This window comes from Panthera onca, chromosome A3 (genome assembly GCF_046562875.1).
Source record: "Panthera onca isolate mPanOnc1 chromosome A3, mPanOnc1 haplotype 2, whole genome shotgun sequence".
NCBI classification, from domain to species: Eukaryota; Metazoa; Chordata; class Mammalia; order Carnivora; family Felidae; genus Panthera; species Panthera onca.
The window spans coordinates 108535054-108557372 of record NC_138341.1 but is presented as its reverse complement, the minus strand read 5'-3'; the positions used below and the strand labels follow the sequence as shown (position 1 = coordinate 108557372).

At 35.2% G+C, this 22319-nt stretch overlaps 1 protein-coding gene across 2 annotated transcripts in view; it reads right to left on the bottom strand.

Annotated features, from left to right (window-relative positions):
• GPCPD1 (glycerophosphocholine phosphodiesterase 1) overlaps positions 1-22319 on the bottom strand; it is a 48795-nt gene that overhangs the window by 13680 nt on the left and 12796 nt on the right. For both annotated transcript variants that reach the window (XM_078444246.2, XM_060612762.3), the window contains exons 5-14: positions 17319-17394; positions 15393-15434; positions 13369-13492; positions 9267-9498; positions 7229-7391; positions 6786-6918; positions 5990-6044; positions 3468-3560; positions 2095-2172; positions 1326-1365 (exon numbers count right to left, since the gene is read on the bottom strand). In XM_078444246.2, the coding sequence (XP_078300372.1) occupies positions 1326-1365; positions 2095-2172; positions 3468-3560; positions 5990-6044; positions 6786-6918; positions 7229-7391; positions 9267-9498; positions 13369-13492; positions 15393-15434; positions 17319-17394 (1036 nt within the window). The remainder of the gene's footprint in view (positions 1-1325; positions 1366-2094; positions 2173-3467; positions 3561-5989; positions 6045-6785; positions 6919-7228; positions 7392-9266; positions 9499-13368; positions 13493-15392; positions 15435-17318; positions 17395-22319) is intronic.

Genomic DNA, 22319 nt, shown 5'->3' with positions numbered 1-22319 from the left:
CAAAGAAAGAGATGTAGAGGTAATTAGGAGATCCTTTTTATGCAGTATTTTTTGAAAACTCGTATATTTATTATGTTTATAAAACCTCCATTTTGAAATAAGCATCCTTTATGAAGACTAGTTTGCAACATTTCATAGAAACACCAAGTTTGAGAGTCCAACAGTGATTATTTCTTACTACTTTTACAAAGTAATCACCAGCAGTGATTAGTTATTTCTCAATGGAATTAAACAGCAGGGTCCTCTTGCTAAGGCTTCTATTTGAAATATCACAATCAGTTTAGAAGCTAGAAATTAAGAGAATCTAAAGCTACTATTGTGCTTTTGTTACCACTACCATTTAATTCAAATTTTATCTCAAAACATGTAAGAATTTTTTTCCAAGAGGGCAAAAAAATTTAATATCAAACTTTTCAACTTTTCCTTTCTTAAAAAAAACAGAAGTGTATTACAAAGACTAAAGTCATAGAATATTTTCCATGTAAATATTAAGTAATACTAATAAATTAAATGAATAAAATATATTTTATTTTTAACAGTCATGAAATAGCTACAAAGCTTAGAAAGTCCTATCTATGCTCTAGGGATACACTTTGGTCTTTAGCACTTCACAATTTCTTCATAAAGGCATTCCAACTATCCTGTTATCACAACTGCAAGTAAACATCTAACGAGCACCTACTATATACAGAGCACTGTAAGGGTCTCAGGGAATACAAAAACATTTTTCCCACCCTAGAGAGGTTTACATTCTAGTTGAAGAGACAGGACATGTACAGAATAAAGGGTTAAAAAAAGGATCCACTAAATTTCAAATGAATGACACAAACTATAAAGTTCTATGAGAGTATAAAGTGGAGTTACAAAGGGATTCCACAGGCAGGACAAGCTTTGGGGAAACTGAGGCACAGAGTGGTTAAAGTAACCTGCCCAAGGTTACAGTAGGTAAATATTAGAACTGGATTCAGACTCCTGGTTCTGGATCCAGCTTCTATACTTGATTTTTCCTCTATTTTGTCATGGTTACAAATGTTTGGAAAGAGAAAAGAAAAAGAATGTTTAGAAAAGAATGATAGGTACAAAATCATAAAGAACTTTGATGATCAAGCTAAGAAAACTCGTAACAGTAAAAACATGTCATTACTATACACACGACATAAATGCATTTGAAAATTAATATACGTAAAGACCTCATATCTATAAAACTATTTAGATAGCCCAGTATTATACACATTAAAATGACCAACAGTAGTTAAAAAGAATAAGGAAATACCATATATATGTTAACTATGAAATGAAAACAGCGCTTCCATATCGGTACATACCTTTCAGATCTTTAGATTTCAGTGCAGTCACATGAGCGAGCTAGAAAACACACACACACACAAAATGCAATTGGAAAAAAAGTCTTAGTTTATGAAGGTGTATGGTTAACAGAACTGTAACTTGAAAAGCTAGCAAGTTAAAGAAAACTGTAAAATGTAGAAATATTAGTCAGTAAGAATAATCACTAACAACTGTATATATTTTATATGTGCATACATACACATCAGATCATGATCAAATACCCAAGTAGGGGAGAAGAATATAAATAAAAATTCTTAAGAAAGTGTTTATATTCAATCAACCATTTATTTAGGTATCTAACGAGAACAGGAAGAGTCATCATATAAAATTACACGGTATAAAAGATACACAAAGCTTAGATAGTAACAGAAATATAAAAACCAAGGACAGCATAAAAGGCCAACTGTAAAATAAAGACAGTTAGATAAAGAAGGGCTAATGCCGACCAGAGGCGACCTGAGACTACGAATGAGAAAGAAGGGCTAGCCCTTATGGTCTACCTACAAAGGATTAGAGCCAAGCCCCTTCACATATGCAGAAACAGTGGGGTCCATGGAAACTGTTAGAGAAGACAAATGGATTAGCACAAACCCATTTTTCCTAACAGAACAGAAAATCAAAGCATACGCTCTATACATGCTAAATATATAGTCATCTCCATGCACAAAGAGAACACTACCATAAACAAATAAGTATAAATCGTTCTAAAACTGAAAGATCATTTACACTGTATGCTATTGTGACTACCTTTAACAACTGGAGTTGGTCAAATGTTAATTCCTTTACTGGAATTTCAAATAATTCAACTGGATCAGCATCAAATTTCTAAAAAGAAAATAAAGAGAAAAATAAGCCTCAAATTATTACTTAATGTTGACCCTAGTCAGGCCTAACATCCCAACTTAGTGAATGATGAGAATAATTGTTCAGTGGCCACAGTGAGCCCACGTAGGGGAGCTCCTCTCTTTTAGCACCACCTTCCAGCTCTTAAATTCTGGCTTTTGTTTTTGATGTAGGTGGGAGTGCCTGGAAGAAAATAACAGCTGGGGGGAGGATAGGGCCCTGAAGACACAGAGAACAAAGCCAGAAATCAGTTATTTTCCCCTACTTCCTGTCATTCTGTTCACATTTTATTTGACCTATATATCCACGTTACATGACTACACAATTAACATGTACAAGTACTATGTAAGGATTAATTTCTGTCAGTAAATTTCTAAACTTTTCTCAATCTTTTATACTTAAGTTGGTTAAAAACAGCCACAGAAATCAATGGTCACGGGAAACAAATGTCTGATTAGCGCTAAGCAGTAATATGTAATAGGAACTCTAATCTATTATGTTTTCCCCATGAGCAAATGCTTTATATTTTAATACCATATCATATGTCACATTGTTCAGGCATGAGTTAATGGACCACCAATAAATCTTCAACAAATATGCTAAATCCTTTACATGTATATTCATTCATGTACATATGGTATGAAGCCATGTATGCATAAAGCTTTTCTAGAAGGATACAAAATAAACTATTAAGAGTAAGAGAGTGTGACCAAGGAAAAAGGGGAAAAAGGAAGGCTTACTCTTCATAATCTTTTGCAGTTTTTTTTTTTGTTTATTTATTTTGGAAGGGGGGGGAGAGGGAGAGGGAGGGGGAGAGGGAGAGGGAGGGGGAGAGGGGGAGAGGGGGAGAGGGGGAGAGGGGGAGAGGGGGAGAGGGGGAGAGGGAGAGGGAGAGGGAGAGGGAACACAAAGCAGGCTCTGCACTGTCAGCACAGAGCCCAAAGCAGGGCTCAAACTCACAAACCGTGAGGTCACGACGTTAGCCGAAATAAAGAGTCGGACACTTAACCGACTAAACCACCCAGGCGCCCCTTCTGCTGTTTTATAATGAACATGAATTTGTTTTATGAAATAAAACTTGCTTAAAGTACTTGCTTAAAAATTAAAACTAAAAATATATACAATTTGATACTTTCATTCCCTAACTCATCATCCAGGTTCAACTGAAGAGCAAGACAAAATCTGATTAACAATAGGATCAGTAATACTAAAACCAACTTTCTAGTGTTCAAACCTAAGTAACTCTAAGAGTTAAAAATGAAGGAATTTCAACATACCTTTTTCATTGTCAAACAACAGGTGAGATCATGATACACCACAGGCACAAAATCTTTTGAAAGATGTACATCAAATTCTACAAAGGCTGCACCCTAACAAATAAAGGAAACAGGGATTTGAAAAACACTACCTGGCCCACAATACATCCAAAACTACAAGTACGTAAAAAATTTACTGTTCACTATAAACTTACAGACTTGTACATAAAAACAAAAAACCTCCTCATGAATTAATGTTACACTTCAAGCTTTTTCTAAAAACTAATTTCTTCTCTGAAAACAATTTTAAGTATTTACTTCATTGTGATAGCACAGCAATTTTTTCCTGGCAAAAATATGGGCACTGATCTTCTTGAACACATCCCAGGGCCACTCTGTGGCAACGGCTGGCCTGTCACCTCCACTACTGCTATTAGCAGAAATGGAGTCCACCAAGAGCCAGGAGTACAGGGCCAACTGGTGCCTTCTTGCCCCTAGGTCCCAGAGCTGGACAGCTGGCCCTCGGAGATGAGGAGGGAAAGGAGTAAACTGCCGTGCCTTAGCTCTGCTCCCTGCTGAACATGAGCAGCACACCTTCCAGCCTTTCCAGGCAAAACCCCAGAAGCAGCGTCAAGAGGAAAGGACGGTGCTGCTGAAAACACAGAGAGCAGCAATGGGGTCAAGAACCGCACCACACAAGCCCAATCTCCGGACAGAGCCGCAACAGGATGGAGGACGACAAGAATGAGTTAAGGATGCATTTTTCCAAGTCGGACCCACTCTGACATAAGAATTAATTCAAATAAAGCTGAGAACATAAACTGACCCACAAAGGTTTGAGTTCACTGAAAGAAAGCCAGTTGGGATCAAAGGAAAAAAGGTCTGAGAATTCTGTTCGATATTGCAGCCCAGAGAAGTGCTGTGTGGGGACAGATGATACACTTGCACCCCTCCCCGAGCTTTAGGTCACAGAGGGTATTCAACTTGTGAGCACACGTGGATCCCAGACTAGAATCGAAGGAGCCCATTTCCTTAATGACTTCTGCAGCAGGAAATAAGTTTACCTTCCTCTAGTACTGTAAACAAGACAATAACACAAAGCTTTTCTACCGAAGAGAACAAACCCAAGCACCCTTAAATAATTACAAAAATTAAACGAATTATGTAGCTCTTTAGTTTAAATGTTTAACTTTACAGGATCACCATCCTTCAGGAAGATAATTTTACCAAGTGATAAAACTTGATCCCAAAATCCATGTGTGAGTGAGCTCTAAGAAATAAGCCAATAACGTACCAGAACCTCTACAGGGATATTTGTAACATTAAAACAAACAAGCCATTAATAACTTGCATATGGCATTCTGAAATGTGATCAGCATGAATTACAAAGGATCTCATCAGAACATGGAAGAAAAAAAGGCTTAATGACATCCTCTCTCAAAAAGCATGGAGACAGCTAAAGTTCCTTAACAGGGATCTTCACGTACTTACAGCTAATAAACCAATGTTTAGAACAGTTAGCTACAATGAACTAAAACTGGTTCCAAATGATGAACTAGAGCCCAACATACTCATAGATTTAATATAATCCTTTCAACACAAAGATAGAAGTGTCCACTATTAATATTTTTAAGCATTAAAATAATTAATGTTAAGATGTAATGAATTATAAAATGCAATATTTATATACAACTAAAAGGGAAAAAAATGGTGCCAAACCATGATGCAAGGTTAAGAAAGTTGTAAAACCCATACCCATTTTAGAGATGCTAAAATATGAAAAAGTATGTCTTAGAATAAGTGTACTCATATAAGTGATAAAGTTAAACATCTCTCTAATCAAGTTTACTTGCTGAACTCTTTTTTAAAAGGCAAAGTTTAAGGCATGTGGAGGACACTGTGGGGAAAAAAATGATAATAAGAGCATGAGATGGTCCTCCGTTTTCACCTTAGCCTAACTTGGGAGCATGAGGCCTTTTGGTCAGGTACAGGGCAGCAGGGAGCCACAGGGGAATCTCAGGTTCTTGATTAAATATGTCAAGTTGCAGTTGCTGGAAAAAACTACAAGCTAAAAAATGGACACTTTATAACTGGATAAATTTCTTAATTTAACATAATTTAACATAATCAAGATGGTAGGCAGGATATAAACTGACAGACTTAAATGTTAACATAAAACCACTATCAAATCCTTCTATAAGCATTATTTCCAAAGTATCTGAATGAGCACATTACTGAGTTAATGAAAACGAATGCTTACTGGGGAATGTTTTCCTTGCCCCCATCACTCAAAACTTGTAACCTCAAACAAAGATGCTAATGATTCCATTGTTTTCATGCCAATCTTCACCAAGAATCTAAAAACAAATGCTTAGAGATACTTTATTTTCACTTAGATATACATTCAGAAGAAGCATACAGTTTCAACCTACTTAACTTTTTTAAGCTACTAATGGAAGAGACTCCCCAGGCCCACATTTCTCTACTTTCCTACCTTTGGACCAATATTCCCAAGTTGTTTAAAAGAAGAGAGGGTCACTTACATGAGTAGCAGCATTTCTCAAAGAAGCAATAGTATTTTCTTGAACTTTAGCAAGCCTGAAAGAGAAGAAATATATATAGTTATCATCCACTATAGAAAAGACAAAACAAATGTGATAAGCCAACTCTATCTTCAACAATGGAAACAGTTCTTATCCTGTTTTGAGGCTACTTCTGCCACCACCAAATTAAGATTGTGACCATCACTTAGTTGGTGTATGCATTTATTCCATAAATGCGAGCTCTAATGATTACAGGTATTTACAAGCTTAATATAAACATATCCCACACCCACGCATACCTCCCCGAGTTGACCTATCAAGGAAAACAATCTTGCAGCGGCATGAAGTATGAGAGACACAGATACTTGCTCCTTGCAATGGTGCCTCAGAGGACTTAAGTATTGGCAGACCGGGGGAGTGGGGAAAGGCTGACACCCAGCAGGGCAGTAGTATGGAAATGATACTGAGAATAGGTGAGGAAACTGAGCCCCAGAAAGGGAAGCATGCCAAAAGCTGGGATCACAACAGACTGAAGTTTGGGCTGCCTCCCCACATCAAGCTTTCCTGGATTTCTCTTGTTAACGTCCCTCCCGACATCAGTTCAGCAGACATTAGATTAACCAGATAGTCTTAGGAGAGAGTCTCCAATTAATTTGAATTGGGAACCCTAATCACCAAATTACATTAAATCCCAGGTAATAATAAAAGGCTCATTTGACCTTTAGTGGTCCAAACCAATGGAACCTTACCATGCATAAGCTACCAAATGCTAATACCACTCAAATAGTCAACCTACTGAGCAGTTGTTGTAGAATTCCCTGCACCACGATGTCCAACATCCAATGGTGTTCTTGGCTTCCAATACTTGGAAAATGAAGATTTCATATCACAACTGTATCCTGGTAATGGCTTAATAATTATATAGTCAACTTTCATAGAAAAAAAGGGGAGAAACAAAGATGATTAAAAAGGCCACGATGAACATTTAAATGGCACTACATTTCAATACCAATCAAACCAACTTTATCTCTATCAAATAGAAAATAACAAGTCAAAACTGATTCAAATAAAGCTTCCAGAAAATGTAATTGATGCCCCTTGTTACTATAGTAGTAAATATTCTAAAACAAATTACTAATTTAATCACCACCATTCGCAAAAGCTCAATTTGACCCTAGCTAAAATTTGAACTTAATCTTTGCTCATTTGTAAAGGGACCCTCTGCTTCTCCAGGCTTACCTCTCACTTTGCCTATTGTTTTTCTGGAATTTCTGCTCATGATGGGAAGAGTGAGAATTCCAGCACTCTTCCCACTCTCAGCAATGGTGGATGATAAGAGACATGCTGTCCCCACGTGTCCAGGAAGAGCATCACCCTGAACTACGTGTTCACTGAGATCTTCCTGGGGAAAAAAAAAAAAAGAGGTATGAAGTAATTCAATTTCTTACACTTCAATATTTTCTATTAATCCAGAACCTATGGAGGAAGATCCATAAAATATGAATCAAACTTATATTCAAGTAATTCAGATAGCTTCTTTGTAATATAAAAGATACATTTTCTTTTAATATATAATATTTTAAGATTTTATATGGTACTTGATTAGTTGTAACTGTTGATTTGCACTTCTGATCCTCTAACATGTATTAGATGAATTTAAAACACTGATGAAGTTTCTAAGTACTTTTACATTCAAAGACTAATAAGTATCTGTAGTGGGCTGTTAATGTGTATTATATTCTCTAAAAATGAATCCACACAGGTGACATAAAGGGATAGTTAACTCTCTAGAAAACTGAATACTCACTTTGAGATTACACTGGATATTTTATCAGCCTAATCTATGAAAGAAATAGTATTTCCAAAACTGCTCACCAAATGAAAAGGAAGTTAGGATGTTCAAGAGAGTATTAAAAGGTAGGTCCTGAAGAAATAAGGAAACAGTCAACCAAAACCTCACATTTTATAATAAAGTCCCACAGATCTTATTACTTAGGGAACACTGAATCAGAGATTTTTTTTAAAAATAGAATTCTTTATTGTAGTTTTTTGAAAGGAACACTTTAAATCCCATACAATGCAAGGTAGCCAAAATGCCAGTTGCAACAGCTATGCATAAAGACTATTAAAACTTGAAGACTATAATGATTTTAATTATGGGTAACGCTACCTGTGAGCTTAAATCCATTCTGTATTCTGCTATTTTCACAAAACTGTGGTTAGGTGCTCTAATCTAATGGAAATGGGAGTGCAATGACAAAGAGCAAGAGTGTCAGGAAAGCAGTACACATAACTACTAGCCAGGCACAATAAAGCAAGGACCTCAGTGGAGGACCCCGCATGACTTGTGGAGAGGAGAGCACCTGTACAGCCAGCAAGCCAGAGAGCTCTAATGCTGAGAGTCACAAGCAGCTCTAGAAAGCTGGTAGCAGATTCTAAACAACCTGGCACAATTTTCACAGTAACTATTTTTTACTACGTATTTATAATATCAAGTAAAGTTGCAAAAATGAGTTCACTGTTATGATGCATTCTTACAATAAAATGCCTCAATAAACCACAGACTTCAGTCATAAAGAGGACACAATCATGCTGGTTACACTGGGTTGCCCACCAATAGTTATACAGTCTACTTGTCCCTCTACCCTTAGCGGCTCCTTTGGATATTCATTTACATTTAGAACAGGCACAAGGGCACCTGGTTGGCTCCGTTGGAAGAGCATGTGACTCTTGATCTCAGGGTTGTGAGTTCAAGCACCATGTTGGGTGCAGAGATTACTTAAAAATAAAAAATTCTTTGGGGTGCCTGGGTAGCTCAGTGGGTTGAGTGACTCTTGATTTCAGCTCAGGTCATGACCTCATAGTCTGTGAGATCGAGCCCTGCATCAGGCTCTGTGCTGACAGTGCAGAGCCTGCTTGGGACTCTCTTACTCCCTCTCTGCCCCTCTCCCTTGCTCTCTCTCTCAAAATAAATAAAACAAAACAAAACAAAAAAAGAATAAAAAATAAAACGTTAAAAATCTTAAAAAAAAAAAAACAAAAAAAACAGGCACTTACATTGATGTAAAACATTAATCAATTCAGCTGAAATTCTCTTTATAGTACTTGAGTCTATCAACTCCAAGTTTTTTAAGCCTGCTAAAATGTATAGAGAATAAACATCTAAAAAGATGTATGATCATGGGTTTACACAAATCAGACTACAAAAATTAAAACATATAAAAATAAGCCCATGCTTGCATTCTTTCTCAATCCCCTCAGTGAAATAATCACTTACCTCAAAAAAATCGAATATTAGTTCCAGGTTATCTGGTTCCATTGTCTGTATGCTGTACTCTGTCCAACGATCGGGCTGTAAGCCATACCCACACTCTGGCTGCGAATGCCTGCACTTGAATTCATTGTCGCTTATTAAGGATATCTCCAGGCTGTTGGACATTTTGTGAAGAACAGTAGGAGACACCCTATCATCGTCATCTTCTTCCAAGCCCTCTAGTGTCAACTTTACCCTACATGAAAGGAAAAAATAATGAAATGCAAAAAACAAAAATGGAAGAGGAAAATTCATACAAATGTTACCTAAATGCTAAATTCAAAAGTGTTCCCTGGGGGCACCTGGGTGGCTCAACTGATTAAGCCCCTGACTTCAGCTCAGGTCATGATCTCACAGTTTGTGAGTTCCAGCCCTGCGTTGGGCTCTGCACTGACAGCTCAGAGCCTGGAGCTTGCTTCAGATTCTGTGTCCCCCTCTCTCTCTGCCCCTCCCCCACTCACACTCTGTTTCTCAAAAATGAATGTTAAAAAAATTTTTTTAATTAAAAAACAAGTTTTCCTTGAATATGCTAATTCTTTAAATAACACAAATACCATATTATATAAGACTGCATCATACTACAGGTTATGGCATTAGTTGTTTCATAAAATACTTATGTTTTTATTTACATATATTTCTGCAAAGTATTAAAAAAAACAAGATACATGCTCATTATGCCTGAAGTTGTTTTCATTGTTTTTTAAAAAACTGAATCTACAGAGGCATTTACTATTATCTCATTTATAACTGGCCATGCCAAATTCTTCTGAAATGTCTTACTAAAGAACATACGTGTAAAACAAGCATAAAATTGAACCATATTGTTAGTGTACATTAAAAGACTAGAGTTGGAGGCTGTAAATTAAAACTTTTCCCTTTTCTTCTACCTTATCCACAGTGAGTCCAGGTACTCTGGGAAAAGCACATTATTAAGGAAAAATATTGTATTAAATCTATTTGTGTGTATGCATACTTTTTACATGTGTTATGTATTTATATTTATGTGCTTTCTAAATGAAACAAATGAACAAAAAACAGACCAAGGGTCTAAAACTTTTTATAGGCTTCAAGCAATGAAAACAAAGACCAAACTGTCTAAGCCACAGAGCCACAAAAACCAGTCTCCTCCCAATGAGAAACAATTACTTGCATAGCATACTTGTAATGCCAAAGAGTCAACTCAATTCTAGAATATTTCTTGCACCAATTGAAATGTACATAGATTAGGAGCGCCTGGGTGTCTCAGTTGGTTAAATGTCCAACTTCAGCTCAGGTCATGATCTCACAAGTTCAAGCCCCACATCGGGCTCTATGCAGACAGCTTGGAGCCTGGAGCCTGCTTCAGATACTGTGTCTCTCTCTCTCTGCACCCCTCCCCCACTCGTTCTCATTCTCTCTCTCAAAAATAAACATTACAAAAGAAAAAAGAAAACAGTGTACATAGATTAAACAATTATAAACTATTAACATAGAAGTGATGTTACCTGCTGTATAGAGTAACAGTTAAGGTATGAAAACTTTTCACTCTAGATTTAAATGAGATCTGATAACACAAATAATGGAACTGTTTTAGTGGGGCCTGCTCTCTCTACATAACCTACTGCCTCCAACCACTGCTGAGGCCCAAGGTCTCTCAGAGGGTATATCTACACAACTCAATTAGCAATACTGTTCTATAATCACACAGTAAAATCAAGAGTAGTATTTTAATAATAGAAACAAAAATCATCTTTTCTCAGAAGTCTAACTCTTAAGAGTTCTGGACAATTGACTCTATTAGTTAGCCTGAAGGAACAAACATTTTCTACCAGGATATATGAAAAGAGATCACAACTGCATAGTAATAAGTGGGCAAGAAAGGCATAAAGATTTTTTTAAAAATGACTATTAGGGCACCTGGGTGGCTCAGTCAGTTGGGTGACCGACTTCACTCAGGTCATGATCTCACAGACTGTCAGTTCGAGCCTCACGTCAGCCTCTGTGCTAACCGCTCAGAGCCTGGAGCCTGCTTCAGATTCTGTGTCTCCCTCTCTCTGCCCCTCTCCTGCTCACTTTCTGTCTCTCCCATTTCATAAACAAACATTAAAAAAAATAAAATAAAAATAAAAAATGACAATTTTGTTAACAGCAATGTGTTTTAGCAAAAAAAAAAAAAAAAAAGTTTTAATAAAATAAAAAATTTCAAGTTTAAAGGGATCCACGAAAGAATTTTAGTCATTTATGTTAAAGGTTTTCTTCAAGTAGCTATATGAAGGTTATAATCTATCATAAAGAGACACTGCTTTCCCCTTATTGATGAAGTCAAATAAAAGAGAAACTTGTATTTAAAACTTAGTGATAATGAGACAGAACAACACGTCTAGTGTTTAACTTAAAATGTACAAGCTTTTGGGGTGTCTGGGTGGCTCAGTCAGTTGAGTGTCCAACTTTGGCTCAGGTCATGATCTCATGGTTCGTGAGTTCGAGCCCTGCGTCGGGCTCTGTGCTGACAGCTCAGAGCCTGGAGCCTGCTTCAGATTCTGTGTCTCCCTCTCTCTCTGCCCCTCCCCCACTCCCGCGCGCGCGCGCGCTCTCTCTCTCTCTCTCTCTCAAAAACAAATAAACATTAAAAAAAAAAGTGTTAAAATGTTTAACCTTTGCTAGATTTTTAAAGTCCTGATATTCTTGCAGGTAAATTTATTTCCTATGCCATGAGGGTTTAGTCTATCACTAATATGAATTGGGGGGTGGGGGAAAGGTGGTCAGAACAAACACAAATTTCTAGTTATGCAGAATTTTTTTAAGTTTCTTTTTTTTAGTAATCTCTACACCCAGCATGGGGCTCTAACTCAAGACCCTGAGATCAAGAGTCACGTACTTTTCCAACTGAGTCAGCCAGGTGTCCCATACACAATTATTTCAATAGGAATCAGTTACTTAATTAGTAGAGCCCACCAAAGTATGGTTATACAAAAAGATCCCAATATAAGCCTGAGTAACACAATAATATATACAAATACTCAAAGTAACTTCTACATAAACAAGAATGGTATAGGACTCCGTATGCATTTGCAATCCAAGCAGAACCCCAACCATTAATTATCTAATTTCTTAAAAAAAAAAAAAAAAAAAAATTTTTTTTTTTTTAATGTTTTTGAAAGAGCAAGCGAGCTCGAGCAGGGGAGGGGCAGAGAGAGGGGGAAACACAGACTCTGAAACAGACTCCAGGCTCCAAGCTGTCAGCACAGAGCCCAACGCAGGGTTCAAATGGCAAATTTAAATACTGCAACACTAAGAAATTTTAAATAGTAGAAACTACAAAGATACATACACTTGGAAATCACTTATCTATATAAAACCAAAATTTTCTGGTTTCAAATTTAGCAGTTAAGACTAAGAGAAGTAGGGCACCTGAGTGGCTCAGTTGATTAAGTGTCCAACTTTGGCTCAGGTCATGATCTCATGGTTTGTGGGTTCAAGCCCCATGTCGGGCTCTGTGCTGACAGCTTGGAGCTTGGAGCCTGGAGCCTGGAGCCTGGAGCCTGGAGCCTGGAGCCTGGAGCCTGGAGCCTGCTTTGGATTCTGTGTCTCCCTCTCTCTCTCTGCCTCTTCCCTGCTCATGCTTGGTCTCTCTCTCTCTCAAAAAATAAATAAACATTAAAAAAAAAAAAAAAAAGACTAGTATGTTTAACTGTAACAATCTGAGTCAGGGAGGCAGTTCACTCTTACAAGACCCTTCAATTAGAAAATGTAACATTATCTATAGGTGTGTTATGTTCTTAGTTTATACACTTAAAGGCTAAAAGTCAAATGGGTCAGGGGCACCTGGGTGGCTCAGTCAGTTAAGTGTCCAACTTTGTCTCAGGTCATGATCTCTGGTTCATGAGTTTGAGCCCCATGTCGGGGTCTGTGCTGACAGCTCAGAGCCTGGAGTCTGCTTTGGATTCTGTGTGTGTCTCTCTACCCGTCCCCCTCTCATGTGCGTGCACTCTCTCTCTCAAAAATAAACATTAAAAAAAAAAAAAAAAAGAAATCTACAGCATTAGTAAAAACAAATGGTCTAAGTAACATACACACATTGCAATACCTAAATCTAGATTTCTTTAATTTTTTCTTTGTTATTGAGACAGGAGGTTTTTCAGAATAATGCAAACGTAATCTTATTTCAGTCTGACATGTCAGCCATCCAGAATCCAGAGTTTCAACACCATCTGGCAGAGTAAATATGAAAACAGTAATTATTATACATATGTTTTGAAGCAATCTGTTAAGTACAACACACGTTGATAATTCTAGTTCATGTTCACATTTTAATACACTCAAGTTATATATCACTGGAAGTTCTCTCCAAAGCAAACACAGAGATAGTCTTAAATTTATCACTGAAAAACACTTTTATATTAAGGGGAAAAAAGTTAAATGAATATTAACAACTAACCATATGTAACAACTTACGTAAATTAAATTTAAACTTAAGTAAATTCTCACTGAATCCATTATCGAAGTTATACAAATCTATTTCTGGAAGAATATATGTTCCAAATATCTCTAATCTAGCAGCTGTTTCACTGGGGATCACACTTGCAAAGCTTCACATGAGCTATGCAGGTGAAACTAGTCATATCACTACAGCTGAAGCTCCAAACATGAGAAGGTAAGGACAAAACTGTGAGTGAATTGTGTATTCTCACATTTATATTTTCTGCCATAAATAAATTGCATGATCATGGTAACACTGTGTTAGCATTATTTAACTTGAAATTTCTTGCTAACATATGTAATGAAAGTTTCATAAATACCAGAGAGTTACCAACTGTTCTGAACGTGAGTTGTTTTGTTGTTTTTTTTTTTTTTTTTTATCAACAGGACTTGAAAAAAAAAAAGACGAAACCTTTTCCTTTAGGTATAACTTTAAAAGGTTTAATAATTTTCAAATCTTAAAAATAAAGAGAAACCATTATCCTTTTTAATTTTAAACTCTTCTCAGAAATGGACAAAGTTGGAGAAATGGCTTTTCATCCTGAAAGCTAACTTAAGCTGAGTTTTAAGAGAATAACAACTACAAAGGAGGAAAGAAATGCCATACATTTATAACTACACATAGTAACTAACATACAATAGAGGGATGTAATGTCATGCACTATAGTTAAGGACATGAGAAAACTACTCCATAAACCAAGCTCTCTAAAACATGTGACATAAAAATATAATCTTTTGTAAATAAAGAAGACAAGACTCTAAAACACTACATGCTAAAGCTATTCAAGTATTTTAGGCTACCTTACAATGTAATATAAATACAGTAATCCCAAATAAAATTAAGGAAAAGAAGTTAAATTCCTATCCAAATACTGTCTAAGCATGTATATTTTTGAAATGCATAAACACAAGTATCTAGGATCAGCAATTTATCTCTGGTTCACAGTCACTGCAAGCACACATTCTGCTCACCACCTCCCCCCCCCCCCCCCCCCCCCCCCCGCTTCTATCTTTGACTTCTACAGTATAGGTTCTAAAATAAAAATGCAGTTTAGCATGATAATGCTATTATACTGTGAGAATTCCAGTCATTGAAGACAACTTAAACCCTCAGGATGAAGTATTTACTGAAGCAAAAAAATATATGAATGGGTAACATTTTCAACATATTCAGAAGAAAAAGCGTTGTCTACTATACTGTAAGTTAATTGTTAAAAATCTCAGGAGAATTACTGGAACATTTTGTTTAATCTGGATCTTACTGTAAATGCATATACACATACACAAAATGCACAAACTTAGCTGAAGAGTTTAGAACATTTAGAAACATTAATATCAAACATAAATGTCAAAAAGTGATGATATATTAACAGTTAGGTATAATACTTTCAAGTTAAGTACATTAACTCATATACCCAAAGTCACCAGTCAAATACAAACCGAAAGGATAAAATTTTAAAGTTTAAGAATTATATTGGAAACTATTACTTAAGAGAATGTACTTGTTTCTTGGATCTAGTCTCTGTTTTCAATATCATGCTCTGTCATAGTTCCCTGTGCTGTTTCCAATGAAATGTAAAGTAACATCTCAATTATCAGTAGTAAAGATCTTCAAAACTCAGTCTCACTTACTGTGGATTCCAAATTGTCCGTCGTCAATAATAATTTCACTTTCTAGAATTGAAGGAAAATAAAAAAACTTAGTTAAAATTCATGATGTATACAGAGTGAACAACTGAGAAATCACCCACCTTAAGGATTTTTAAAAATATTAAATCTAAAATTTACAAGCAGCGCAAAGTGAATAAGCATATTTATTGTAGCCCTCAATAAAGAATTCCCTTTTAAGGAGACTCTCAAACGGTAAAAATGCTTACAAACTTGGTGATGATTCGTGGTGTTACAAGAAGAGAAAGAAAACTCCTCAGAGAGGTGCTCTGGAGGCTCTGGGGCAAACCTCTGCACCCACCAATTTATGAGACTGGCTGCTGGACAACAGTATCTCCCGGCTGATTGTTTAAACCAAAGGTCTTGGCACAATTAAAATGCTTATTCTTATGTAGTGCATATTCTGAACTTATCTAACAGGTAATTCTCCTCAAACCCCAACTATTCTCTATAGCCGGCTACAAGCTTTACAAACAGCACAAACTTACCTGCGTATACAGAGCTGTGAGGAACTACCAAAAGAATAAGTGCTAGCACATTCCCTTCTAACAGAAATTTCAGCTAAGTAAGAAAAGCTGGTAAGCCCCACCCTCTTGAGTAAAAGGCTATCTCCCCTTCTACTTCCTTTCCCAGTTTTACGATAAACGTAAGTCTGATATATTCCTTAAAATAAGTGTGATAGTTTCCAATAAAGATTCTTGGTAGATTTCACGCAGCTCTTAAGTTTAGAAGTTATGTTTTCTAAAAGTATAACATTAATTTTTAGAAGACCAGAAACAAACATCTCACTTCTCACAATAAGTAAATATATATTTAACGGCAAGATGCTTCCAAACGCAAATTATTTTTTAATCTTTAATACCTAATTATTTTCCAACCTCAGTATGGGACTATTATAATTCTAAAGTACACTATCATGAAAATTCTAAATATACTATCAAAAATGTATTACAACAAAAAAAGAAAATCCAATAAAGAGGATGGAATGAAATATCTGTTTAAACAAAGATGTGCCCTTGCCACAGGGTAAAGCAGGATCTCTCACTACTTTCTAATCTAAGATAGCTACTAGCAAGCCATTTATTATCTTTAAGTGTTAATTCTCTCTAGAAACTAAAAGAAACAGTTTTCAGCACTGAGTCAATTTACAGATGAATCCAAGTGGGGAATTTACGTATGTGAAATGAACTTCAAATTTTATAATCTCAGTATGGAAAAGAAAATTCAAAAATACTTGTATGAAGAGAAATGCCATTTTTAGGCACAAGAAAACTGAATGATGTTTAAAAAACAAAACAAAACTGATTATCCATTTAAACATAGCCAGCAGGTATTTAAGTAAATTAGGAGGAAAATACGTCTGCTACCACCAAGAAATCTGAATGCGATTTCAGAATCATACAAGCTTATTCAAGTACTTACTAGTTAAAAACAAAACAAAACAAAACACAATAAATAGGATAACTTATTCTACTGCTCTTACTATTCAAAGTTAAAAATTTAAGAATCTTTGTTTTGGATTAATTCTTTCCTCAAATGTTCTCTGAAGCTCTCTGAGCAAGTAATCAAAGCCATGGATGCTCAGTCAAGAAGAATGGTATTTTACAAACTCTGTAACTACTCCAAATGAAAATAAATATTCCACAATAAATCAATCTAACCACCCCCCAAATAACTTGGCAAGCATTTCTAACAAAGTTTATAAAGAAAGGCAATTAAGAACTGTTTAGTTTTAAAAGATCCATGATATGCTAAGTGAAATTTGCAGTACTGACAATGCATTGACCTTAAACTTTAGAATAAAAATTTATTAAATCCCACTAAGCCATTGTGCAGCATATTAGTAACTTTAATGCATATGCCTCAAACAGATGCAGTTAATGCCCATACCTAAAGGGGTTATTGATCGTGGTTGTAGATGAGTCTCCCACTTGTGAACTATGACTTGGCATGGACCACCGATAGTCTGCAATTTAAAAGTTAAACGTCTGCAATAATTTCTTAGATCTTATTTTCTACCCATGACTCCATTAGATGTTTGTGGCCTAGGTCTTATACTAAATATGAAACCAAGAGATTCATCTTGTTATTTATCAATGTTATATGCCAGAAATCAGGAATGTACCAGGTCACAAAACATGATGAGTGCTGGAAGAAAATGAGGGTGAGGCAGTAAACAGAGAAAAATGAGATGAAACTGGCACATAAAACCATCTTAACCTTATTCTTAAATCTGCCTACAATATTCAAAATATTTTAAAAGAAATTTTCATCTTTAGCTGATGTTCTGTCTTAAGTTAAACTAACACCAAATATAATTTAGGCTTGGTTATGTCAGCAGTCAAGGAATAAAGTAGCTCATCGTAAGTAACTCTCCAAGTGTTTGGAAAAAGCCTAAACTGTGATAGTAGGAACAGTAGGTACAAGTACTTCAGGATCAATGATCACAAGTTACTCAAGGAACTAGAGGGAATAAAGTGCTTTATTATAGTAAGTAAATAGCAAGAAGAACGTAAGATTTCTCATAGAAACCAGTGTTTCTAAAAAGCACAGAAAACCCTAAAATAGAAGACATGTACATGTGTAACTTTGAAGAGTAAGTTTGATAAAAGGGGAACTAACATCTAGTTTTACTCTATGCCTTAGAGTTTATAAACTCATACAGTGTGACAACTAATATTGTCTTCTGTTATCAAGCTCTCTTACTAAAAAAAGAAAATAAAGCTTTATGTGTTAATATCTACAGCAATTAAAAAAAAAATGAACTATCAACACCTAAAGGCCTGAAGTACTGTTTCCTAATTTCCCTTTAATTAAAAAAAAATTGACTAAACTTATGTGCCAAAACCCTTAAGTACACATTTTAGAAGCAAAATTTCAAACTGTAACTTCATAAGGTATTTTACATTTCTCTTCTTTTCGCATCTTCAGAAGACATTTAATAAAATATAAAGAAGCAAAAAGAAAAAACAAATCATTCATTATCATACCACTTAGGGATAATCACTGTCAATGTTGTCATACATAATCTTCAAGCCCTTTCCTAAGCATACTCTTAAAAAGCACAGAACATATAAGTTTCACTCTATATACTGTACGCTTTTAGATAACATTAAATACTCTTCTATATCATTTTATAGAATTTCAATATTGATGAGTAATAAATGTGCCAAATGAGAACAAATGAGCATGAGACAAATTAGGCACAGAAAATAATTAAACACAAGAGATAATTCTGCCACTTAAAAATAACCAGAGGTTGAAATCTTTTTTAAAACTTGCAAACTTTTGAACTTGAAAACTAAAATAGCATTAGGTATTCATTCAAATCATTAATGCTGGGATAATATAGCAAATACTTATTTTCTCTAGCTGAATACCTCCCTGTTTTAAGGGTTCACTTATGAACTGGTAGACTGGGCAGATGTTCGTGAATTTTTTTTTTAATGTGAAACTATTCATCTTAAATATGGTGAATTTCATTTCCACTAAATAAAAAAAAAAAAAAAAAAAAAAAAAGGAGATACATTTAACCCTACATCCGCTAGACATTTTTTACTACAACTTTTCCCTATCACATTTTTCTGTATTTGTTTTAAACATCAAACTTTCTAATCCTCAAAAGATGATGCAAATGTATATATCAAAAAAGGAACAATGTTTCTTAGCAATAAACAGCAGCCAGAAAGATCTAACGTATTCCCTTCCTCCATTCTTCTCAGTTCCCCTGCATGCCCTCCTTCCCAGAAAATACCCTCTTTGCTACAAAGATGGTGCCATCTACAGTCTTATAGAAGTTACTAAACCACAGGTGACTTCAAAGGGTGCCAGGAACATAATATTAAATATCAGCAGGGATAAGAAGTGGATAGAAGAGTTTGTTTTTGTATTAATTCAGGTGTGTGTGGGGGGGGAACTTTACAAAGTGTTGGCTACAATATCTACATTTAATCACGTAAGAATAGCCCTATGGATAAAATATATATGATAAAGAACATATTTTAATAATATGTTAATAACCCCACCCTCATCTGCTTTAGTAGCAAACCACTACTCCCAGCATAAAATAACCTAGGCTTGACAGAATGGACCATTTGAGGAGCAGTCCAAAGAGCTGATTCAACAGGTGACTTATTGTGTATACAAGCGTTCACACTACAAATCCATGTTGGTTGGTACAACAAAATGTTACAATATAGAAAAAAATCCACCAAGTTTCAAAATACACTGAACTTTCAAAATTGTTGTGACTACTTTATTAAACTTTAGAAGGTAATCTTAAATTTTAGCTTACTGAAATTCTTAAGAAATTTAAGACTTAAGCACTGGGAAATTAAAAATCTCAGTAATGACCCCAAAACATGCAATCTTTTTTAATATGCTAACTGTAATAAACTCATTCTTCAAGATCTTAAAAAAAAAAGAACAGTTCCATTCTGTAAAAGGCTGCCACAATTTTAAGTACTTTGGAGTCGAGTGTACGTGGATCTTTGAAGAAAAAAATAACATCATCAGTCCAAGACAGTATTCCATTACTGACAGTTGTTTCATAATTTAGCATATATTAAATCAGATAGTTGCTGAAATGTTTCCAAACATACATATTAACAAAAATACCAATAATCTATTTCTGAAAAGAAAGAAAAAAGTATAATGACTGCTTTCTTAAACAGTGACTGACACCACTCAGCAATATCAAAAGCATGGAGAGAAACAACATGCAGACTGAGGTTTTTGGTCTGTTTTGTTCTGAACAAACCATGTAGCAAAATTATCAACTAGTCATGCAATATCGCTGCTTTCAAATATGAAAAATGCAAATGTAAACTTCTAAAACTTTATTGACTATTGTTTTTCCACATTTTGAAAAATCAAAAAAAAAAGATGCATATAAAAAGGGGTTCTGAGCAATTTTTATCTATGATGGCAGAGGCTAGACCTATAGCTATTTAGTAATTATTTTTAATAAGACCAATAGGAAAATGGTCACCTATGGGTAAGTAAGCATGAAGTGAAGAAAGCGAGGCAGACAGACATTTCTGAGATGGTTCAAATTTGAGGTTAACAGGTGAAGGTATTTCACATCCAAGAAAATTTTATTAAGAAAACTACTATACAAAACAAGAATCTGGGCTACTGCAAAAATAAACAATCAGGTGCCCATCACAGATGATTCTTTTGTTACAGGATTTAAACAAAAATCTAGGGAGATTAAGAACAAAGTAAGAGATTGTAACGACCTAATTATGAGTAAACATTAACACCTATAAAAATCAGAAGCAGATGAGTTGCTGAAAAATAGCTATTTCCACTGAAATGAAGGAAAAATCTCTAAGACAATATAATAAAAAATTGGGTAACATTTCAGTATAAGGTTACATTCCTAATTCCAGCCACAAATATAGAGGGACAGACATGGATAAAAAAATGTTACATGTTCACTGAAAAATCATCTTAGGTGAAGATGTGAAATTAATGGACCATCTGCAGACTCACACCCGTGTTTTCATTCCAGGAATATCTACCACCTTTGTGTGCTACGTTTAAGATAATATTTTGATTTGTCACGTATGACATTATTTTAAAATTCAACATTATTAACATGTTATTAGAATTCTACAAAGTGAAAGAGAATAGCTAGCCATGAAAAATTGAGAGAAAAGGGATTTCAAGACTCTTAACCTCTAATCTAAAAGGAATATGCTAGAAAGAGCAAAAATGGACGAAAAAGCATGAATGGTAAAATTTTATTTATTTGCAATAAAATTTTAGCAATGGAAGGGACCTAGGAAATCTATAGTTCAAGCCTTTCATTTTATAAATTAGGAAACTGAAATATGAAGGTCAAGTGACAAGATCACAAGATTTCTAGCTTAGGCTCTACAAATGCTTGGGTAGACTACCTCCTAAAACTTGTGACTCAGCAAAATTAATCTCATTACTCATTTCAGATTTTCAATGTTTCATAATTACTTTGCTTTCCTATCATCCTTTATATTCATAAAATATATATCCTAATAGCTTGTATCATTTTACAGTTTAAGGCTCTTTGCACATTAGTTTTATCATTTGACAATGCACAATGGAGACAAAGTTTCATAATTATTTCTATTTAAAATGTTTCACTTTAAAAAGCGCCACCAACTTTTAAAAGAAAGGAAGTGTCACTTTAAGCTGGCATGTGGGAAAAAAAACCCTGTAGCTATAATGCATGGGATTTTATGTAGCTATTTACTCTAGTCCATGAAAAACATACTTACCATGGCAGCCCCTGCATCACACGGTACATGTGTACACGATACAGAGCACCTACTTAAAGAAACACACTCACCAACACATACTGTGAACTTTTGCAAGTATTACAAGGGGAAAAACTTGTTTTTTACTGTAAGCAGACTTCTTGCCAATTTTTTCAGAAAGGCAATTTGGACTGATTTGCTGCTTTTGGTTACATTTTTAATGAAGAGGAAAAATACTGTAGGTTGGCTTAATTTGATCCATGTTGACAATAGTCTTACTTTAGAAAACTACACCCAAAAGACTCATGATTTTTCTTGTCCAAATACCCCTGTAAGTAAAATTTAGTTGATTTCACATATTACAAATTTCACATACCAGGATCCTCAAATAAACCTTCGATGATACGAGTGTTATGACCTACTGCCCCTGCACAACTGTTCAATTTATACTAAAAAACTTTGCCACAATGCATAACCCCTATGCCAAATAAACGATCTTTTAAGTCGTTAAAATGAGACTATTGTCAAGATAAGCCAACACAATGATCAACCATAATGTAGTTTTAATCACTGAGTATTTACAATATATTCTTGGAGTAAGAAACGTAATAGGTGCAAAAGACAGCTGAAGTGGCTTTGTCAGTTTTCTTTT